Below are 21,486 nucleotides of genomic sequence, written 5' to 3'. Positions count from 1 at the left end.
GGTAACTTGTGACTTCCCTGTATCTGGAGCCCCTGGGGCACAACCAGGTGTGCTGGGTCCCAGGACAGATGCCACAAATTCCTTCATTATCATGTTAATTGATCCCGCACCCACCTAAGTATGTGTCCATCATTTTACTTTTTATCCTATCCCAGGGGGTCCCCCCCCCCCCCCTTCGCTTAATCCCACCTCCTTAATCTATTAGCAATGAATTTCTTGTAACCCACCTATGTTCCTCCTTTGATTGGAATGTATAAATTCGGATGTAACCCCGCCATTCCCCGGAACACTATCTCAATTTGTTGAGGTTCTGCTTCCCGGCAGACAGTTTTGCTCAAATAAACTCATCAAAAATTCTTTACAGGTTTCAATGGTTTTTTACGTTAACACTAGAATAAAATGAAAATTTTACTTCAGAGATGGGATTCTAGGTGTTGTAATTTTTTCTTCTGAATTCTTGTGTCCTTTTGAAAAAGGTGAGGAATAAGTAGGGGGGTTTTTGGCCATCAAGCCCTGTTTTAACATGTGGTTCTCTGATCCTTACAGGTTAAATTTGGTGCCTGTTTGCAGGAAGGTGATATGTTCTAAGATGGGGACTGCTTGATCTCTTTACTCTCACACCTTTTTTTTTTTTTTTTTATTAAAATATATTATTGATTTTTTACAGAGAGGAAGGGAGAGAGAGAGAGAGTTAGAAACATCGATGAGAGAGAAACATCGATCAGCCGCCTCCTGCACATTTCCTACTGGGGATGTGCCCGCAACCCAGGTACATGCCCTTGAACGGAATCGAACCTGGGACCTTTCAGTCCACAAGCCGACGCTCTATCCACTGAGCCAAACCGGTTTCGGCACCTTTTTTTTTTTTTAATGTTTTTAAAAAAATTGATTTTAGAAGGGAGAGGATAGAGAGATATAAACATAGATGAGAGAGAGACATTGATCAGCTGCCTCCTGCACATCCCTTACTGGGCATTGAACCCGCAACCCGGGCATGGGCCCTGACCGAGAATTGAATTGGGGACCTCTTGGTTCATGCGTTGACACTGAACCACTGAGCTACACCGGCTGGGCTCTCACACCCTTCTACATTGCATTGAACAGGTCTTCAGAAAGTGCTTTGGGGGTTGATTTTGCATTTGCAGACAGGATGGACCCTAGTTGTGACCCCCTCATCTGAGCTATCTTTTTGTGGCTAGATAGTGATAAAAGCAGGGACACTTGACATTTATGGTGTCCTTCTAAAAACCCTGAGAGGTGGGTACCCTTTGTCCCCCATTTTGTAGACTCCTCATTGATAGAATAGTGTGATGGTGCTGCTGACAGCTGCCATTGCTTATTGAGTCCTGTGAGCATCTGATTAGGTAGGCAAGAGTATTATTTCTACTTTACAGGCTCAGAGAAGTAATTAAGTTGCTCAAGGTCGTAGACCTAGGAAGCAAAGTGCCTGTCTCCTGTTTCTGTCCCTGCGGTTGATGCTCTACTGACGCTGCTCCAGGCTGCGGATGGCTGTGTATGTTTCTGAGGACACATCCATGGCTGGAGGGTGGGAGAGGCGCCGTGGGCCAGTGTGGACTGTTGGCAGAGGGTCTACCTCTGCCTTAAAATTGGTGGACTGTAGAGTTCTGCAGCCATGAAAGCTTGGTGAGCTTTAAAGGCCTTCCTTGTGTTGGCGTGCCTCAGGCTAGGAGATTTCTTGCTCTGAGCAGGTAGTGATTCACTGTTTCAGATTGTCCTGGTGGGTCCCCTCTTCTGTCCCTTGGTAGCTCTGCACTTCAGCCATTCCCTTCCTGCGGGCCCGAATCTGAGAACCCCGAGCCTGAACGAGCTCTAGAATTCTCGGGTTTGTCTTCTGTACTCTACAGGTAAGGGATCTGAGGCCCAGAGAGGAGGGCCTTTGCCAGGGCCACAGGGCCAGTCCCTCATTGGGTTTGGCAGTGTCCTTCCTGGGAAGACAGCAAAGCCTGCAGGCTTTGGATCTGAGTTGGATTCAGATCCTTAACTGCCCCATACAAAGCTGAAGCCCATGGACAGGTTCTGCAACCTCACAAGCCAGTTTTCTCATTCATTCAGTGGGGGTCAAGGGTGTGCCCTGCTGGCCCCTCCCCCTTCAGAGGTCCTTGTTGCACACTGACCATTACCCTGCTGGGCATAATGGTCCCTAACGTCACTGGGTTATGGCTTCAAGGGGTTATTGCTCTGGTGAACATTAGATGAGCAGATGCCTGGAAGGCACTCGGCTCAGGGCCAGGCAAAGCACAGGACAGCAGCTAACATTTAGCAAGTTCTGTTGATCTACTTGCCTTCCAGAGGCCTTGGTGCTGAGTTGGAGGAGGCAGGGTGGGTTGGGCTGAGGTGGAGAAGGGGAGGGTCTAGGGCAGTGGTTCTCAACCTTCCTAATGCCAAAACCCTTTAATTCAGTTCCTCATGTTGTGGTGACCCCCAACCATAAAATTATTTTCATTGCTACTTCATAACTGTAATTTTGCTACTGTTATGAATTGTAATGTAAATACCTGATATGCAGGATGTATTTTCATTGTTACAAATTGAACATAATTAAAGCGTAGTGATTAATCACAAAAACAATATTATATGTGTGTTTTCTGATGGTCTTAGGTGACCCCTGTGAAAGGGTTGTTCGACCCCCAAAGGGGTTGCGACCCACAGGTTGAGAACCGCTGGTCTAGGTGCAGGAGGCAGGTAGGAGGTGGGTGAGGGTGGGCTCCAGGTGGGGCAACTGAGCCCCACTGGCTGGGACTGGGAGTGATCCTGTGCTTAGCAGAGCTCCTTGAATAACTGGTTCCTGAGGAGAGGGGAGTGGAGGGTTGACAACTGAGTGGGGAATGTGCTTGGAAGGGACTTGCACCTGTTGTGACATGGTTGTTTAGTTGGGAATCTTTGCACTTTCACCGACAGGCTTGGCTGGGTGAGAAAGGCCAGAGACCTCCGGCTGGTGGGTCAAGTTCAGGCTAGGTCTTAATACCCTCTTGCAGACATTGACAGTGGCAGCTGAGAATGTTTGAACACAGGAAACAGCCAGAGCATCATCATCACCACCATCAAGCTACTGCCAGTGTAGTGCTCACCCTAAGTGCTTTTTATCTAGTAGCTTGTTTAACCCTTATAATTAATCTGTGAAAGAGATACTGTTTGACAGATGGGGAGACTGAGGCACAGAAAAGCAAAGTGACGTGCCTATGGTCACACAGTGACTGGCAGAGCCCAATTCTCCCAGACCCACATGGGCTCTGCTGTGTGTGGGCCCAGGTGCTCATGCCCCGAGGAAGGGATGAAGGGGGTGGCCTGTGGAGGCCACTGGGTGGATCTGCCTTCGGACATTTACCCTATCAGTGTTTCAGTTTTCTCACCCGTGAAGTCAGGATGAGGACACCTGTCTCAGAGGCCACTGGGGAGTGTGAAGTGCCCAGCACATTCCTGGCCTCCAGTCACTGTCCAAAGCATTAGGTGTATCAGAACCAATCGCCGGCCGATAAAGACAGATCTGCATCAGTCAGGCACCTGAGTGCTTTCTGCATGTGGTCTCTTGAACACCTGAAAACTGTCGGTGAGCAAGCCAGTGGGGCCCCTAGAGATGGCTTCGTGCTAATAACATCCCCAGAAGGTGAAGAAGCAGCCCAGATGCCAGGGATCGGTTTTGATATAATGTCAAAGTTACATTTTGGGATGATCCACTCTTTCCTGCTTTGTGCGAAGACCCTCAGTGAAGTCAAAGTGCTCACAGAAGCATGTCGATGGGAGGGTCTTAGCATTCTGGCTCCCACCTTTTGAGGCTTCTTGTCATTCTCTGTCCCCTGCTTTCCTCACTCAACACTGCACGCTTTCACTCTTCAAACACCCACAGCCATGTCCCTGCTCTAGGAGCACATGCTGAGCCCTCAGTCAGGAATGCACTTCCCTCTGTTCTTCCCTTGCCCGGTCCCTTGTTTTTGAGAGCTCAGCTTCAGTGTCATGCTGAGAGGCCTTCCTGGACCATCCTATCTGGAGTACAACCCTCAACCCTACTCCCTAGCCCCCTGTAATCCTTTCATGGGCTGTTTAGGCTTTGGTGTTCTCATTTGGTTACTTGATGATCTTTCTACCCTGGTCAGACTGAGCTCTGTGAGGGCAGGGCCTCTGTCTTGTTCCTACAATCTCCTTGGCATTCGGTCAGTGCTTCTTTGTTGGATGAATGAGTGGATGAATGAATGCATCTTCTTCTTGCAGTCAGGCTCACAGGGAGCAGAAGGGTGAGAGTGGGGCCCGCTGCAGGGGCCTGGATGAGTCTGGTTTCTCACACGATGGGCTGAGGGGCCTCGTTAGGGGTCCTGACGTTGGGAAGGCAGCTTCTTATGGCTTCTGACCACTTTCTCTGGGTTTACCCAACCTCAGCAGGACTATTCCCTGTCATCCCACCCCTTCAATGTGAGCTGCCAACACTGCACCTGGGCCCACCCCTCCCCACACAGGTGGCTGGCAGGATCTGCTGCCCTGGGTATACTGTGGGGCTTCACTTACCTGTTTCCAATCTATCACTTCATTAGTCCGCTAGTTCCAACATATTTTTTTCTCTTTACCCCTCACATGCCAGGAATACTGGAGTGAATGAATCTCAGCCTCGCCCTCAAGGTCGTGCGCCTAAGTGAGGCCTGAAGGAGGGGGAGGGGACCAGCATGTGCTGGGGCTGGGAGGCCAGACTTCCTTGGGTGTCCCACCTCAAGAAATGAGGCCGGCCAGCCAGGGCTTCGTAGCCACCCGGATGCCTGTGCACTTTAACCCGAGGGTGATGGAAGTCCCTTTCCCCTGTTGATTTTATCTAAAAGGTTAACTTCCAGGAGGTGGTTTAAGTCCGTGGGGGCTCTCTTGTTATGGTGTTTGCTACATAAATGCTCAGGGTAGTTCCTTATTGACAAATGGTTAGTTAGAGATGGGCCAAGCCTCCCCCAGCCCTTGGAGGGATAAAGGGCCTCTCATTAGCTTGCAGTGAGTGACTGGCAGGCTGGCACAGCCCTGTCCCTGTCCCTGCTTGAACCAGGCTCTTATGTAAACAGAGTCCCCAGGCCATTCAGTCAGCCCAGGGGACTGCAGGGTATGTGTCGTACCCTGGGCCCTTCGGAATGATTATTTTCTTCCTGTTTAAAGGGAGCATTGGCCAGGGCCATGCCAGTTGTGTGGTGGGCCCATGGGAACAGTGCCTGTCATCAGGGTGGGTGTGGGTTGGCCAAGTCTGGGAGAGGGTGGCTTAACATTGGCACTGAGGCTTCACGGAGCATTAGGAAGCAGGTTGAAATTTGAGGGGGTCACAAAGGGAGCCTCCAGTCTTATGGGGAGAAGCTGTCTCCCAGGCACCTTAGGAGTCTATCTCGGCAGGGGGTTGCTGCATCAAGGCTTGTCAAGAGCTGGGGTTGGGAAAGCGTAGCTCTTGAGGGTGGGTGAGGGTAATATCAGAGTTCTTGGGCGATCTGTAGTCTGAAACAGTATATTATTGGATACTATTTGCTCCAGAGAATCATGTCCGAACAAAATCTCCGGGCTCGGGGTGAGGATCCGCAGAGGACAGGGCTGGAGTTCAGATGGGTGACTCCAGTGCTGGGACGTTTTGGGGAGAGGCTGTTATTCTCATCTTGTCTGGAAATCCTGTCATTCAGGTTTCAGCTCGAATGTCACCCCTCTGAGAGGCTCCCCCTGACCCAGCCAGGCCACCTGTCACCCTATCACTTCTCCTGTGTTAGTTCTCCACACAGACATAGCACCTCCAGGGAGCGTGTCAGTGTGAGTCCCTCACTCTCCTCTTTAACCCCGGCTCCTGGCGGGGCTCGGGAGACATGTGGAGCGAGTGATTTGGTATGTCTGCTAGAGACACTGTCCTGTAGAGCAAGGTGCAGGGTAGGCCCAGGCAGTCAGCCATGTCTCAGAAGGCACTGCAACTCCTTGCCTGCCTGCAGGGTGTTTGTCTGTTTCAAGGCCTGGAGTTTATGGCTTGGAGTGCATGTGGCTTCTCTGTGTTAGCGTTGGCCCCCTTCTGTCGTGAAGCTGGTCTCTGCTCATCTTTAGCTGTTTTGGAGCTTGACCATTCTCTTTTTCCCCCCCTTTGACCCAAAGTTACCTGAACTCTTGAGTTGTCCTGTAAGGATAAGATGGGGATCCTGTGGGCAGTGCTAAAGCCATGATCAGTCCCCAAAATACTTCCTGCCAGACTCCTCTAGGCCGGCTCAGGAACTGCACTGCCCACCACATTCCAGCTCACCCGGGGCCTCTGGACAGACACCATTTCCAGTGTCCGGCTGGGTCTGGGAACATGTACCACCCGGGGAGAAAGTATGGGGAGGGATGTCCCTGTCAAGACTCTTCGATGCCTTTCCTCTTGCTTCATTTCACTTTCAACCAGAAGGCAGAGCAGAGCCAGCAGGCACCTGTGGGGCTTGCAGGTGGGAAGAGAGCCGTGGGCGTCTTGCTGAACCTCTCTCAACAGGTAGGGCTGGCATTCTCAGTTTACCTTTCCCTTGGTAGATGTGGCGAGGCCTGGTAAACATTCCAGAAACCCAGTACCCTCTTGCACTTGTCACTCTATCTTCATCCCAAGAGGTACATTTCCCCCTCAGCATTTTCAGAAGTTCCTTATGTTATGATATATATGTGTATATGTATATATGTGTGCATATATAATGTATATCTTGACATAGGAAGCTTATTTTTTCTCTTAAAAGTCGGCAGCTTGTTTTGAATCAGTGACAACTCAGGATCCAGGAACTAGGGTATCTCTTCCACCACTTGCCACCTCTATGCCCCAGTGTAAGCCACAGAGTCTCTGGCCTGGGTTGTTTCTGAGACTCCCTGCTGTCTCTGCCTGCTTGCGGGCTTCGTCCCCCCACCCCCCCACCCCCGCTCCCCTCGCACTGGCTGCCCAGCAAAGAGAGGGATCCTTCTAAAAACCAGACGAGTTGTGGCACTCCAGCAACTTTCCAAAGTGCTTATCTTGACCCCCTTCCAACCTCCTCCTCTGTTGTTTGCTCGCAAGTCCACTCTGCTTCAGCCTTTTGATGTTCTTGAGCCCTGCAAAGCTCTGTGCTGCCACAGGGCCTTTGCACCTCCCCCAGGGAAGCCTCATGGTTTGGTTCAAATCACACTTCCTTAGAAAGGCCTTCACTGACCACTCCTGTGGCACTCTGGTCTCCTGCCCTTTGTTTTCTTTTTGGCGCCTGGTACAACCTGACCTCGTGTCACATGATAGATGCTTTGCCTGTGTTCCCCTTGAGCATAAGTAGGTCCCGTGGGGGGCATGGCCTTCTTGGCTGTGCTCACTGTTGTATCCCATCACCTGGAACACTGCCCAGCACCCTGCTGTTACAAATAGTTCTTTCTATTCATCCTGGAGCCCAGCACCTAGCACGATTGGCACATGGATGGGCTCAGCAAGTGTTTGCTGAGGGGGTGAAGAACACGAACTTCTCTGCCAGCAGAAAAGGCTTGTAGAGGTTCCAGATGCCCTCTGCACACTGTTGAGCCCTTTGCAGGTTCTGTGCAGCAAGCATATCCTTGCTCTGTGTGGGCGTGGGCCATGGCTTCTAGTAGGGAGGGGTTCCCTGGCCTGGGCCAGCCGCTCTGGAGGAGCACGGGGACCGGGATTGCTATGCAGGAGGCAGCCACAACCACCCAGCCGCCCTCGGGCCGAGCCCAGTGGCTCCCTCTTACATACTGAGATTTCATGGCCTAGGTTGGAGCTCCTCTGGGCCAGGTAGGGTCCCAGGAGATGGGCAGCCAAGGGAGCTGTGGCCAGACTGGGAGGTGGGGCCTGGATCTCCCACCCTAACCTGGTAACACCTGCCATGCCACTTGCCTCTTGGGGACCTACATGGGGGTGAGAAAGTGAGTGATGCCAGTCCCTGGGGACCAGGTCCTATTGCCAGTCCTAGAACTGGGTCCCAAGTCTTTACTTTCAGAAAAACAGGGGAGGGATGCCTGCCTAATGGGTTAGTCATTGTAGCGAAAGCAGCCCTAGACGATGCGTCAACCAATGAGCATGGCCAATACAACTTTGTGGATACTGACACCTGAATTTCTTGAAATAGGTTTCTTTTGATTTTTTCCAACCATTCTTAGCTTGTACACAAAGAGGCAGATAGTGGACCGGAATTGGCCTGTGGGCCATGGTTTGCTGACCCCTTGGTCTAAGCCATCCTTTATTCGTGATAGAATTATCCCTATAGCCTACTGCCACCTTGTTTCTTTACTGCTCCTTTAAGAACCCAAGTCAGGTCATGTTCCTGCTCTGCCCAGAACTCTCTATAGCCCCCACCTCACTCGGAGTAGAAGCCAAAGTCCTCACCCAGCCTATGAGACCCTGCACCCCTGGTCAGCACCCTGCCCTCATCTCCTCCCAGTCCCACCCTCGCTCCCTCCCTCCAGCCACAGGGGTCTCTGCTCTGTTGCTTGAATGCACCAAGCATGCTGCACAGGCCATTCCTCTGCCTCCATGCAGATCTCTGAACTGCTCTTTCCTTCACTGCTTGGCTCAATGTCCCTTTAGGGAGGCCTTTCTTAACTATATGTAAAACTGAACCCCCCTTTACTGCCACTCCTGCCCCCTTTTCCTATGGCACATGTCATCTAAAAGCCTAATATACAGTGTCCCCTTGGGAATTTGACCGACCGGGAGTTCGATCACTCGCTTTGATGTGTGCTGACCACCAGGGGGCAGCGCAGAATGAAGGAAGGCCCCGGCCGGCAGCCAGGGAAGGGAGGACCTGGCCTGTAGCTGGCAGCCGCTAGGAACCCTACCCATGTACAAATTTCGTGAACTGGGCCTCTAGTCCTCTGATATGTTATGTGTAACTGTCTGCATTCCCAGACTAAAATGTCAGCTCTGCATGGGCAAGGTTTTCTGTCTTCCACCCCTGAATCCCTAGAGCCCTTAAGAGTGCCTGCCTGGCTTGTAGTAGGTGCTCAGTCAGTATTTACGCAGGAAATGAGTAAGATTGTCTCCTCATCTGCCAAAGGGGGTTAATAGTAAAGGAGGTAATTCACGTGGAGGATGTGTCTGGCACACTGTAAGTGTGCTGGAAGCACCAGCTGCCGCCTCCTGTGTACGGCTGGCAGTGTGGACTCCAGCCCGGCTGTTCTGCAAGCTGAGCTCCCCGGGGTGGACTAACCTGCTTGCTGCACCGGGGCTGGGAGAGCTGGGCGCACAGGTTGGGGGCCGGCCTGGATGAACTCCTGCCGCTCTGGTCAGCCTGTGTCCACAGGGGTCAGCATCTCCGGCCTCTTCCAGTCTTCTGATCCAACAGTGCCTTTCTGCCCAGAGCTACGGAGAGACAGGTGGTCACCAACCTCAAACTGGCTATGGGGTACAGGGGTGCAGATCTGGGTCATCTCTGGGGGATGGGCCTGGAACAGCCCTGGAGGAAGAGTATTCAGTTCCTGAGGAGCAGAGACAGATGGGGTCCTGCTCCTGGAGCTTGTGCCTGTGTGCCCTTGAGCGACGACTTGTGCTTCTGAGCTTCGGTCTCCTCCTCTGTGAAATGGTGTAACTGCCAACCTAAAACGGAACCAGTGGTGGTGATGGAGACTGTGTGCTCAAACCCACGGGAGGGGGCAGTGAAGGGGGTGGGTGGGCTGGAGAGCGACCTCAGGGGTTGGCTGAGGCCCCACTGCAAGGGTCTGGGAGGGCCTAGAAGGGCTGCCTCTGCTGAGGTAAGAGTTTTGGGCTTCTTCTAGAGGGCAGGGGTTTGAGGAAGGCAACCCAGGTTGAGGGGTCGCCTCAATCTGTCACCTGGGAACTTCGGAAGCTGTGGATTCCGGGCCCCATCAGAGATCCCGATTCCCTTATCCAGGCTGTCTCACAAGCAGGCAGGGTTTAGGACCACTGGGCAGGGCTGCTGTGTTAGGTCCTTTTACGAACATTCCCACTGACCAGATGGAGAAGCCAAGACTCAGGCGGGGAAGCTTGGTCAGACTCTGGCCTTTGCTGCACTGCCTCTCACTCAGTGTTGGCTCGCCTGTGGCACTGCTTTTCTGGGCCTGTTGATGGCCTTAGCCTGTGACAGGAAAACGTGTAGGAAGGGTTTAGACGGCTGCTGAGCCTGCCTGGGCCCCTCTGTGTGGTGTCAGGAGTTGACAGGCCTTTTGCCCTCCATAAGGCCTGACTTCTGGGGCCAAGGGCGGCTGAGGCCTGGGAGGAGTAAGCTCAGTCCTTGGGCTCCCCTGCAGGGCACTCCCTGTGTAGGTGGCATCTTTTGCAGAGTCCAGACCTTCCAGACTGGTGTCCTGAAGTTGGAGTGTCAGCAGGGAGGAGGTGCCTTCCAGATAATCTGATCCAGGGCTTCCCTGTCTTTTTCTGTTAGCATTTAGTCCTGCTTTTCAGAGTGGAGGCTGTATTGCATCATAGTGACAGGGGCTGTGAGCCTCAGCAGTCTGGGTCGGTGTTGGCTCTGGTACTTCCTGGCTACATGTCTTGGGCAAGGGCCCCCTTGTTTTTCTTCTTTAAAATATATTTTTATTGATTTCAGAGAGGTAGAAACATCAATGATGAGAGAGAATCATTGGTCGGCTGCCTCTTGCACACCCCCTACTGGGGATGGAGCCCGCAACCCGGGCATTGAACCTGGGACCCTTCAGTCCACAGGCCGATGCTCTATCCACCGAGCCAAACCGGCTAGGGCCGTGGTTGGCAAACTGCGGCTCGCGAGCCACATGCGGCTCTTTGGCCCCTTGAGTGTGGCTCTTCCACAGAATACCACATGCGGGCGTGCACGTACAGTGCGATTGAAACTTTGTGGCCCATGCGCAGAAGTCGGTATTTTGTGGAAGAGCCAGTATTTTATGGAAGAGCCACACTCAAGGGACCAAAGAGCCACATGTGGCTCACGAGCAGCTTTGCTGAGCCGCAGTTTGCCGACCACTGGGCTAGGGCAAGAGCCCCCTTGTTTTTGAACCCTGTTATGTGAGCCACCCAGCAGGGGTCACAGGCCCAGGTGAGGCTAGGTGAGTTATGCAGATGAAAGTCTTAGCAGAGTCCTAGGAACACGGTCAGCATCTGATACATGTTACTCGTGGTGGCATTTCCAAATGGAACAGATACAGCCTGTAGTCACCCAGAGAGGTGCGTGTGCTGTCAGATCCAGGCCTGAGACCCAGAGTCCCCGGCTGTGTTAGTCCAGCGCCCCTTTCTTTCACCTTGGGCCTTCTGTGGTCTCAGTGACCAACCTGGGGGCACCCGAGCACCTGAAAAACATCCTCTGAGGCCAGTTGCTACCAGATACGCTGCCAGCTTCTCCTGGCCCTGGTTCCCACAGCCTAGGGACATGGCATCCAGACTTTGTGACCCCTCATCTGGCCAGTGGGCGCAGGGTCTGGGAGCTGGCTGGCTGGGTGCCTGGGAAGAGCGATCAGCCTCTCTCTGTCCTTCCCGGTCTGGGATGATGACATTCCGCCCCCACCCCGGCTGCCCTGGGCTCCTCCGAGAAATGGGGTCACAAGGCGAGGCCACTGGGGAAGGAGGTATTTCTGGCTGAGCAGGTGTGGCCTGTGCTGGCATCCTGGCAGCTGAGCCCAAGGTCTTTTCAGCTGCCCTGGCAGGAGCAGTGTGACTTTGATATTTTGGAAAGTGTAAGAGAAAGCGAGCCTAGAGTGCTGAGCTGCTGAGTGTGGCAAGTGCGCTCAAGCCTCCGCATTAGTGAAGTTGGTTAGGTAGCCGGGATGGGCCAGGCCGCCCTCCTGCTGTGCCCTGTGGTGCCTGTGGGAGCTGAGTGCCTGGGCTGGCTGGCTGAAGGACCTGCTGGGTCATTTTCGTTTTTGCCTGGAGTCCTAGGTTGCTCTGAGCAGGGTTTGCACCACTGCAGGCCTCTTGTGCCCCAGCTTTGGGAGAAGTTGTTGCCCACCAGAGCACACAGTCCTCTGCAGGTACTGGCTGGGTGCTGCTAGGCTGCCCAGCATGCCACAGCCCAGTTTAAGGGCCTTTTCCTGGCAGACAATCCCCTGTGGCATCCCAGAGAGCCTGCTGGAGGCAGGGTGTGCTGCCCTGTGCCACCTCTGTGTGTGGGCCACTGTAGAGCATGTCCTGGCTGGAGGTGCAGCCCCAGAACACTGTGTGTGGTTGCTGGTCTGGGCTCAGGCATTTGCATGACTTGGGTGCACTCTGTACCCTTTGGAACTTGGTTTCCTCATGGCTCCTGCTCCCTTGGCCAGAGGGGGGATGAGGAGAGGGGGCTGGGAAACTTGCCATTCCGGATCAATTGTCCTCATCCATAGCCGCCGGGCAGTCCCTTCTTAGGACACACAGCAGTTCCTGGTATAAAAGTGGGAGGTGTTAAGTCCATGCTGACTTTCTGGCCTCTTCCAGTCCCTCGTCCAAGGCCCTTGAGGCCATGGAGTCTGGTTTACTGGTGGGAGGAGCCTGGGAAGCACCAGGCTGGTTGTGTTTGTAAAGATGGCGAAGCACAGGCTCCTGGCTCCGGTGACCTGGGCTCTGGTGCCTGGGCCCTGTGTGTTGTGTGTGCCTGGTGGCTCATGCAGAGTGGAGCAGCATTACAAACAGCTCTTCCAACTTGGGCTCCTCCCACCGGCCTCCTACTTGCTCTTCCTGCTCATGGGGCTCAGATAGAAACCTCAGATTTCTCTCTCCTCTCATCTCCACATGCCAACAAATGATCAGCAGATCCTGTTTCCTCCACCTTCATAGTCTGTCCAGATTTCCCACTTCGCACCCCCATCCTCACCTCCATCCTGGTCTCCCAGTTCCCAGGTGGTACCTGTGAACACCTGAGTCAGGCTATGCTCCTCTTCTACTCATGAACCCTCCAGGCTCCTGCCTCACTCAGAGTAAAAGCCAGAATCCTCTCTGGGGCGCACAAGGCTCTGTAGGAGCTGCCCCTTTTACTCCCCGTCTCTATGTCCTCCCACTCTCCCCCTCACTCACTCTGTTCCGGCTGCGTAGTCTTCTTCCTGCTCCACAAACACGCCTGGCACCGTTCAGCCTCAGGGTCATTGCACTTGCCGTTCCCTCTGCCTGGAATACCCCCCCCCCCCCCCCCAGATGTGTGCATGGTTTGTTCCCTCACTTCCTCCTGGCCTTGGCTCAGATGCCCACCCTGAGGGAGGCCTTCCCTGATCACTCTGCCTAAAATGGCCACCCTCCCCACTCCTGATGCCCCACCCTTCCCATTCTGTTTTACTTTGCAACCCTGGGTGACACAAATCATGCCAGTATTGTCTGCCTCATCCCCTGCTTGCCGCCCCCCAGCACACAGACTGTAATGCAGGTCCCCTAGAAGCAGGGGCTTGGTTTTGTTCACTACAGTTCCCAGTCATGGGAAGAAGGGGTGCAGGAATGAATGAAGAAGCCTCTTTGCTGGTAAGTGGCAGAGCTGGGGTTAGGGCTCGCTCTTGTGGTCCCTTCCTGGTCCCATCCTGTACTGTAATTGGGACGCGGAGTTGGGACCAGGGGACTGTGGAGCAAAGCTGCTGCGAGCACCCTTCCTGGATGTGGGATGGAGCTGCTGCCACAAGGGGGCAGCAGAGATGTGGCAGCCTCCAGCGCTGGTGAACTGTAGTAAGACTGTAGTAGGGACTGCGGCAGAGGCCCCACCTCTTGTGCCACACGTGTCTTACTGTTGTTAGGGTTCTGCTCACTGTCAGCAGCTGGATGAAGCATCATTGCACCAACCCCCTGACGTTGATGTCCGTGGTCAGGATTTGGGGACAAGAGGCCTGGCTCCCTGGGCAGCTGGCAGTGCTATTTCACTAGCATTGGTCTGCATTATATTTATCCTTTGTCAAACTTAATTCTGGGCTGGATATATTTATGTACTTTTTTGGGTGGTTATTATCTCTGTAAATCTTGCAGTAACCCTGTGAGATGGCAGGTGGGGACGGCCTACTTTGTAGATGAGGAAACAGGTAATTTCAGGGCCTCACAGCCAGCAAGTAGGTGAGTCGTTTGGGAGCCTTACACAGATGTTTGCAGAGCACAGCTCCGTGCTGGGCTATGTTCCGGGTGCTGGGAAACAACTGACAACCCAGTGGGAGGTAGATGGTAAATGTCTGGGGGTTAATATTTTATTTTTTTAAAAAAATATTTTTATTTATTTCAGAAAGGAAGAGAGAGATAGAAACATCAATGATGAGAGGGAATCATTGATTGGCTGCCTCCTGCACGTTGGGCTGAGCCCGCAACCCTGGCATGTGCCCTTGACTGGAATCGAACCTGGGACCCTTAGGTCCGCAGGCTGACGCTCTATCCACTGAGCCAAACCAGCTAGGGCAGGGGGGTTGATATTTTAAGCTGATGGTCAGGAAGGGCCTCCTCACTGCAAAGTCATCTGAAGGTCTGAGGAGATAGGGGAGGAGCCCTGTGGGGTCTGGGGGAGAGTGTTCTAAGCAGCTGGAACAGCATGTGCAAAGTCCCGAGTCTCTCTTACGGTTGCATAACTATGCTCTTGTTTTGTCATCGCCAGACAGGGCCGACCCCTGGATCCTTGCCTCCCTGGCAGCTCTGGGCACTGGCGCTAGCTTGGAGCAGGTGCTCAGAAACCGCTCCCCTCTTTCTACTACTGCTACCTTGATCAGTAACATTTTTATTTCCACGAAGACAGTGAAGGCCAGGGGCCCTGCTGCTCCACAGTGGCTCTGGGTGCTCCTCTCTGGGTTGGGGAAGACCACAGGGTGGCTTCTGCTCGTCCCCTCCTGCGAGGTGGGCTGTGGTCTTGCCCCTTGTCCTCGCCACCCCCCAAACCCCTCTGCCACCTCGTGCTGCCACGAGTTGCTGTTGGCTGGGCCCCAGAATCTCAGGCCTCTGGGTGAGAATTCCTCCCAGGCTAGTGGAATGTCATCGCATGCACCCCAGGCCAGGGTGCCTGCCTGCCCTTGTCCTCTGTCCATTGTAGGCCATGGGGCCACACTCCCTGCCTGCAGCCATTGATGGACCTTGAGCCAGCGACCTCCTCATAGGCCTCACTTCATTCATCCATAGAGTAGAACATGTTGCCCTTCCCCAGCCCCTTCCCTCTGTGGGGGCAGGAAGGGCTGCCCCTGTGTTCCTCAGTAGGGCCCACCACTCCTTCGCTTTCTCCCTAGGGATGGGGCCTGGGCCTGCTGTCTTTTCTGTGCTCAGCAGTTGCCTGTGCCCTCTGACCTCAGTCCTGGGTCCTACCCTGGGCCCCTATTCCACTCTGGCCTCAGGGCTGGGCAGGCATGGGTACATGTGTTTGTCTCTGAAGCATAGGGCATGGGAGGCATGCTTGGGCACAGAGCAGGGGGCAGGGGTGGCGTTGAGGTGGGGAGGGTTGCAGTTGCGGGGGTGAGCTCAGGGACTGAAGACTGGGAAGCGCATGACCGGGCCCCCACCTTTAGGCCGTCAGTGTGGGTAGGGGAGGGGGTGAGGAACCTCTGCTGCTCCCTGCCCAGAGACCTTTGTTTGGATGGGTAATTGGGACTTGTTTGTTAGCCTTCCCACCTAAAAACTTTATTGAGATGAAATTCACATAACACAATACCCATTCAAAAGTGAAAAGTTTAGCGGCACTTAGTACATTCACAGTGTTGTACAACCACGACCTCTTCTAGTTCCACAACTTTCCATCACCTCGAAAGGAGACCAGGTCCCCATTAGCTGATATTCCCCTTCCTCACTCCCCCAGCCCCTGGCAACTATCATTCTGCTTTTTGCCTATGGGATTTAACTGTTCTGGACATTTCATATACATAAGTGACCCTTTTGTGTCTGACTTCTTTCACTTGGCAAAACTTTTCCCCCAACTAGCATAACTTTTTATTTTGAAAAAATTATAGAGACACAAGGAGATGCAAAAACAGTACAGGAGGTCCTCGGTCCTCCTCCCCCCACCCCCTCCAACCCCCAGGGCCTTTCAGACCTCTCTTGGGGTAAAGACGGCCTCTGGGCCCCAGGATTTGGGGCCAGGAAATGGGAAATGAGGACTGATCCTGTCGGGGTGGCCTGAGCTGGAGCAGCCCCCACCCTGGTGGGTCAGGCCCCTCGTGCTGCTCCTTGGGCTGAGCTTACCTCTGTGAGGGCTCAGTTTCTCCTTGGTCTTGGTCCTTTGGTCTTGGGCTGGCCTGGGTGCAGTGTGGCGGCTGCTGGGAGTATAGCCCCTCTCCTGGCCGCCCTCTCCTGCTGCCCAGCTTCCTCTCCCAGCAGCCAGTTGGGCCCCCGACGGCTGTCCTCTCCTCCTGGCCCTGGTCTCATGCCCGGTTGGGGGAGGGTAGAATTTTAGCCCTTCCCCAGCAGCTGGCAGGCAGGGAGAGGGCTGGTTGTATTTTAAGCTGTTGAGTGGTTCAGCAGGAACTTGGAGGCCTCTTTCCCCGGAGGCACGGTGTTGCCTTCCTGTGGACCACACCGGCTCTGAAGGCATGTGGGCACTGCCCGCCTGGGACCCAGCAACTATTAATATACCTGCAGCCACGGGGCAGGCACAGGGCCTGCCCAGGGCCCTGCTGTTCTAGCCCTTCCCGTACATTTGTGTGTGCCCTGTCCGTCTCCCATGAGTCCCCTTGGTGGGACTGGTACTCCAGGTGATGAGACCGGCTTTCTCTTTTGGGCCCCTCTGTCTGGCCTTGTTACCCCTGTGGCTCAGAGGGTTCAATAACCTGTGCCCAAGGCCACAGGGCCTGGCCGAGCTCTCGCTAGTGTGTTAACAATAGGCAAGTTGGCCAAGACTTCTTGGGTGCTGGGCCCTCTCCGGCCGCAGGTCCATGGGGGTGGGTGCTGGCAGCCACCAGCTGGCCAGCAGGGAGCTGGGATCTCACCCCAGGCCATGTCCTTCCCTTCGTGGCAGCTGCACTTCTCGTGCGTTGTCTCATGGGACCCTCCCAGCTCTGCTATGTGCTCCCCAGGCTGAGGCCCAGAAGAAGTGATTCTGTGGCAGGGCCAGATTCAGTCCCATGGACTGTCCACCACACCCCCTGCTTCTCTCACTGTCGTTGGGGTGTGTGTGAGGGGAACCCCTTCTTTCAAGGGCCTTGGGTGGGTGGCATGCCCCCAGAAAGCCTTGCGTGGGCCTTGCTTGGGGTTTCGAGCCCCGCGCCTCTTCCCCACGCTGCCACTGACTGAGGACCACCAGGGGTGGGAAGGGTCCTCAGCACGTGTTGCCCAGTGGCCGACTTGGGGACAGACCCAGCCCTACCTGCCCCTGCTCGGTTTGAGCTCTGTGGCACGCAGGCCTTTCAGGACTGGTCTGCCCACCAGGCCTCAGTGCTGCTCTTCCATGTCCGTGGTGTCTGCTTTGACCTGCGTGGAGTGGTGGGTCAGATCTCCCCTCCCTCCTGGAGCTTCTTCCCTCCCAGCAGCACCCCTCTGCTCTGCACTCTCTGGGGTTCAGGGAGATCGTGTGTGAAGTGGGTTGTGTGTTCTGGGCTTTGGGGATCTCAGGACCTGGGCAAGGCAGCTATGTTGGGCTTACATGATGGGAAGACTGCCCTGAAGGTGACCTTGAACATGGTCTGGGTGGATCTAGTGAAAATGTGTGGAGAGGGAGGTCAGGGAGGTGGGGCCAAGACCTCATTAGCCCAGGCTGGAGTGCTTTCTGGAAACTTCCCGGTTTCTTTACCCTTTCCACACATAGAGGCTCTCTGCACCAATAACTCTGGAATCTGTCACCTCCCTGGGAACACAAATGCACAAGGGAAATAATCCGAGTGTCTCTCACAGCTCAGAAGGGGAAATGGATGATCTAGCTCTCGGATTCTCAAATAGCTGGGATTTCTCCAAGCCCAGTGAACTCTGCCGGCCTGAGCCGGGTGCCGGGTTGTGGGCTGGCCTCTCACCCTCCTCCCCACTGGGCATGGGGGCCAGGAGACACCTCTATGCCTTCCTCTGGAGACCTTCCTACCCCCCAGTGCTCTTCGGGGGCTATGTCCACTTGAAAACCTCACTTTCAGGGTGACCCAGCCCCTGGGGGGCTGTCCCCGATCTGTGCCATGGCTCTTCGGGGGCTCAGTCTGGGAAGTTTTATATTTAGCTGGGCATGGCTGTAGGGCCACTCGGGTTACAGCTGCACAGAAGGTGGCAGTGCCAGGGCAGGCGTGGGCTCCTTTCCAGCACCGCGGCAGAATTTGATCGCGTGGCCTGGTCCAGAGCGCTGTGCGTGGGGAGGTCGGTGGTGGGGCCTGACAGCCGGCAGCTTGGGCCACTGGCCTCGTGGGCAGAGCAGGGTGGCATGGACCTGAGTGTGAGCTTGGTGGCCCGGGAGGCCAGCCAGGGCCCTGGCCCCAGCCCTGGCTTAGGCCTCAATGGCCTGCCCCGGCCTGCACCCCCCAAAGTGGCCAAGAAACCTAAAAAGGGCGTTCTCTTCTTTGAGGTGGAGATTCTGGATGCAAAGACTCGGGAGAAGCTGTGTTTCCTGGACAAGGTAGGACCGCGGTGCCGGCTGCACTGGGTCAGGGTGCTGGGCCCATGCCTCTTCCTTATGGGGCTCCTGACCCCAAGGGAGATGGGAGTGCTCCTCCAAACTGCTTGGGAGGTGCACATGAGGGGTCATATCCTCAGGCCTGCGCTTGTCCCTGCCAGCTCGGGGTAGAGTGGGCAGCCCTGGCCGCTGGGTGTGGCCGGGACTTGGCCTCACAGTGCAAGAGGAGGTGAAGCAGCCTCAGTGGAGTCTGCAGGGCTTTGGGCTGGGAGGGGGTAGAATTGTAACCAGGCCAGGGGAAGGGGCAAGCTGCTTGTCGCTTCCTAGGGGAGGTCTGGCCTGGACTGTGGGTCTTTACTCTGGGGGGAGATGTGGGTAGGGGTGGAGAGGAGAGGCCCAGCTTCTCCTGCTCATATTGTCTTCCAGCTTGGCTGGGGGGTGTCCTGGCTGCCTGGTAAATCTGGGCCCTCAGGCCCACTGCCGTCCCCACTCTGACAGGCCCTTGCTGCTCCTCTCGGCCATGTGGGTCTGGGGCTTGGACCCCAACCTTCCCCACTCCCATAGCAACTACCCAGGCCCCCACCCACCCCCACCTCAGCAGGAAGGATCCTGGATCAGGGGTCCTGGCTCCCCCCAGGGCTGACTTCCCTCTGGCCCGTGCTTCCCTCAGGTGGAGCCCCATGCCACCATCGCAGAGATCAAGAACCTTTTCACTAAGAGCCGTAAGTACAGGGCCCAGCCACACTGCCTCCTGCAGCCCCTCTGGGCAGGGGCCTCTGGGTGGGACCCCTCCTGGTAGCCTGTCCCCCCAGGGTCTGCAGAGATGCCCATAGTGGAGCCCAGGACTTTCTGGGCTTGCCTGTTGCAGCGCCCCCGTGTGGCCACTGGTAGGAATGCCCTTGCTTGGTTTTCGGAAGGACAACTTCCAGCTTCTGCCAGTGCTCTTCCGGGCTGTGTCCTGGAGCCACACAGGCCACAGAGGCCTTGTTCTTGGTTGGAGGAGCTGTGGGGTCCTTGGGCCGCACTAGGTTGTGTGCTGTGACGCCCTGCTCTCCCCGCAGATCCGCAGTGGTACCCTGCCCGTCAGTCCCTCCGCCTGGACCCCAGTGAGTACAGTTGTTGCTTGACCACCCCTGGGCACCCCGGTGGCATTGGGAGGCCTGGGTAGCTCCTGAGCTGTGGCCTGCCTCTCTGCAGAGGGCAAGTCCCTGAAGGACGAGGATGTTCTGCAAAAGCTGCCGGTGGGCACCACAGCCACACTGTACTTCCGGGACCTGGGGGCGCAGATCAGCTGGGTGACGGTGAGTCCTGACCCTTCTACCTACAGCCTCCTCTCCCATCAGCCACATTGGGGTGACTCACCTGCCCGTCTTCCCAGGTCTTCCTGACAGAGTACGCGGGACCCCTTTTCATCTACCTGCTCTTCTATTTCCGGGTGCCCTTCATCTATGGCCACAAATATGACTTCACATCCAGCCGGCACACGGTGGTGCAGTGAGTGGGTCAGGGTGGAGGGGGTGATGGGGGGTGGGGAAAGGCCTGTGGATCGGCCCCTCTGAGCCAGCTCTCCTCCCAGCCTCGCCTGCATCTGCCACTCATTCCACTATGTCAAGCGCCTACTGGAGACACTCTTCGTACACCGCTTCTCCCATGGCACCATGCCCTTGCGCAACATCTTCAAGGTAAGGCCCCCGCCTAGTGTCCCAGGCCCGCCCACCCTAGCCCCGCCCTCGCAGGACCCAGCTCTCTCTGCCCACACCCTTTGGGGTGGACCCCCCCAGGCCCCGCCCTCCACTGGGCCAGGCCCCGCCCTCCACTGGGCCAGGCCCCGCCCTCCACTGGGCCAGGCCCCGCCCTCCACTGGGCCAGGCCCCGCCCTCCACTGGGCCAGGCCCCATCCTGGCCCTGCTCCCTTTCAGAATTGCACCTACTACTGGGGCTTCGCTGCGTGGATGGCCTATTACATCAACCACCCTCTCTACACGCCCCCCAGTAAGTGGCTTTGGGACCCTGCTCCCCTTTGAGCCCCCATCCCCCACCAGGCTCCTCTCATAGGCCTCCCCTCTGGCTTTCTTTTCAGCCTATGGAGCTCAGCAGGTTAAACTGGCACTGGCCATCTTTGTGGTAAGCAGGCAGGCTGGTATGTGTGATGGGGTGGAGGGAGTCTGGGGGGCTCTGGGCTGACCCTACTCTTCTGACAGATCTGCCAGCTGGGCAACTTCTCCATCCACATGGCCCTGCGGGATCTGCGGCCAGCTGGTGAGTGGTCTCCTCTGGGCAGGGGGTGGGCAGGCTGGGTCAGGGGGTCTCACTCACCCTTCCCATCCTGCCTGTCAGGATCCAAGACCAGGAAGATCCCATACCCCACCAAGAACCCCTTCACGTGGCTCTTCCTACTGGTGTCCTGCCCCAACTACACCTATGAGGTGAGGGCCTGTCCTGCTCCCCTCTCCCTCATGGGGCTTCAGGTTCCATGTGAAGGGCTCAGTCCCTGGAAATAGAGTCTCGGCCCTGGGGCTCGCCAACATTTCCGAGGCAGGGAGTGGGTAAGAATCGGGTTGCCTGGCCAGCAGTTGCTTTTGCATTTTGAACTTGAGAGCATCTAGAGATGCAGACTGGCCCCGGGGGGTTGGGAGTTGTATAAGGCTGGGCTTGTGGCTGTTGAGGGCTGAGTGGCATGTGGGCCCCCGCCCTCCGCCCCCAATAGCTGGCCTGCCCTCATCTCCACCCTGTGCCCACAGGTGGGGTCCTGGATAGGCTTTGCCATCATGACGCAGTGTCTCCCAGGTGAGCCCACTCCTCCTCTCAGCTGGGCCCTGCCCCACTCGGTGCCATGAACCCTCCCTGACCTCCCGCTCTGCTCTGCAGTGGCCCTCTTCTCTCTGGTGGGCTTCATCCAAATGACCATTTGGGCCAAGGGCAAGCACCGCAGCTACCTGAAGGAGTTCCGAGACTACCCACCCTTGCGCATGCCCATCATCCCCTTCCTGCTCTGAGTCGCCTGCCTCCACCAGCTCCTACAGTCAGGCTCTCGGGAGCCGGGCTCTTGTACCCCACTGTGTCCTCCTGGGGGAGGAATGGGGTACACTGCTCTCCAGCACCTGGAATAAAATCTGCCTGCCCAGCTGGA

General features: G+C 55.7%; 1 protein-coding gene and 1 long non-coding RNA gene across 2 annotated transcripts in view; one reads left to right on the top strand and one right to left on the bottom strand.

Moving 5' to 3' along the window:
• LOC139011007 (uncharacterized) overlaps positions 1–16,359 on the bottom strand; it is a 23,015-nt gene extending 6,656 nt beyond the window's left edge. Inside the window, exons 1-2 of the long non-coding RNA XR_011471577.1 lie at positions 16,016–16,359; positions 9,150–9,301 (exon numbers count right to left, since the gene is read on the bottom strand). This is a non-coding gene — a long non-coding RNA (uncharacterized lncRNA). The remainder of the gene's footprint in view (positions 1–9,149; positions 9,302–16,015) is intronic.
• The window catches only part of TECR (trans-2,3-enoyl-CoA reductase), a 26,458-nt gene extending 4,972 nt beyond the window's left edge, over positions 1–21,486 (top strand). The window contains exons 2-13 of the mRNA XM_070416162.1: positions 18,309–18,359; positions 19,027–19,078; positions 19,418–19,462; positions 19,554–19,657; positions 19,735–19,850; positions 19,933–20,038; positions 20,276–20,348; positions 20,437–20,480; positions 20,558–20,615; positions 20,694–20,782; positions 21,098–21,143; positions 21,225–21,486. Of these exons, the coding sequence (XP_070272263.1) occupies positions 18,309–18,359; positions 19,027–19,078; positions 19,418–19,462; positions 19,554–19,657; positions 19,735–19,850; positions 19,933–20,038; positions 20,276–20,348; positions 20,437–20,480; positions 20,558–20,615; positions 20,694–20,782; positions 21,098–21,143; positions 21,225–21,352 (912 nt within the window). The 3' untranslated portion in view covers positions 21,353–21,486. The remainder of the gene's footprint in view (positions 1–18,308; positions 18,360–19,026; positions 19,079–19,417; positions 19,463–19,553; positions 19,658–19,734; positions 19,851–19,932; positions 20,039–20,275; positions 20,349–20,436; positions 20,481–20,557; positions 20,616–20,693; positions 20,783–21,097; positions 21,144–21,224) is intronic.

Source organism: Myotis yumanensis, unplaced genomic scaffold (assembly GCF_028538775.1).
Source record: "Myotis yumanensis isolate MYYU_CA2020_CCGP unplaced genomic scaffold, mMyoYum1.0.hap1 SCAF_5, whole genome shotgun sequence".
Lineage (NCBI taxonomy): Eukaryota > Metazoa > Chordata > Mammalia > Chiroptera > Vespertilionidae > Myotis > Myotis yumanensis.
Note: the sequence above shows the minus strand (reverse complement) of the source record. Positions and strands in the feature narration are given on the sequence as shown.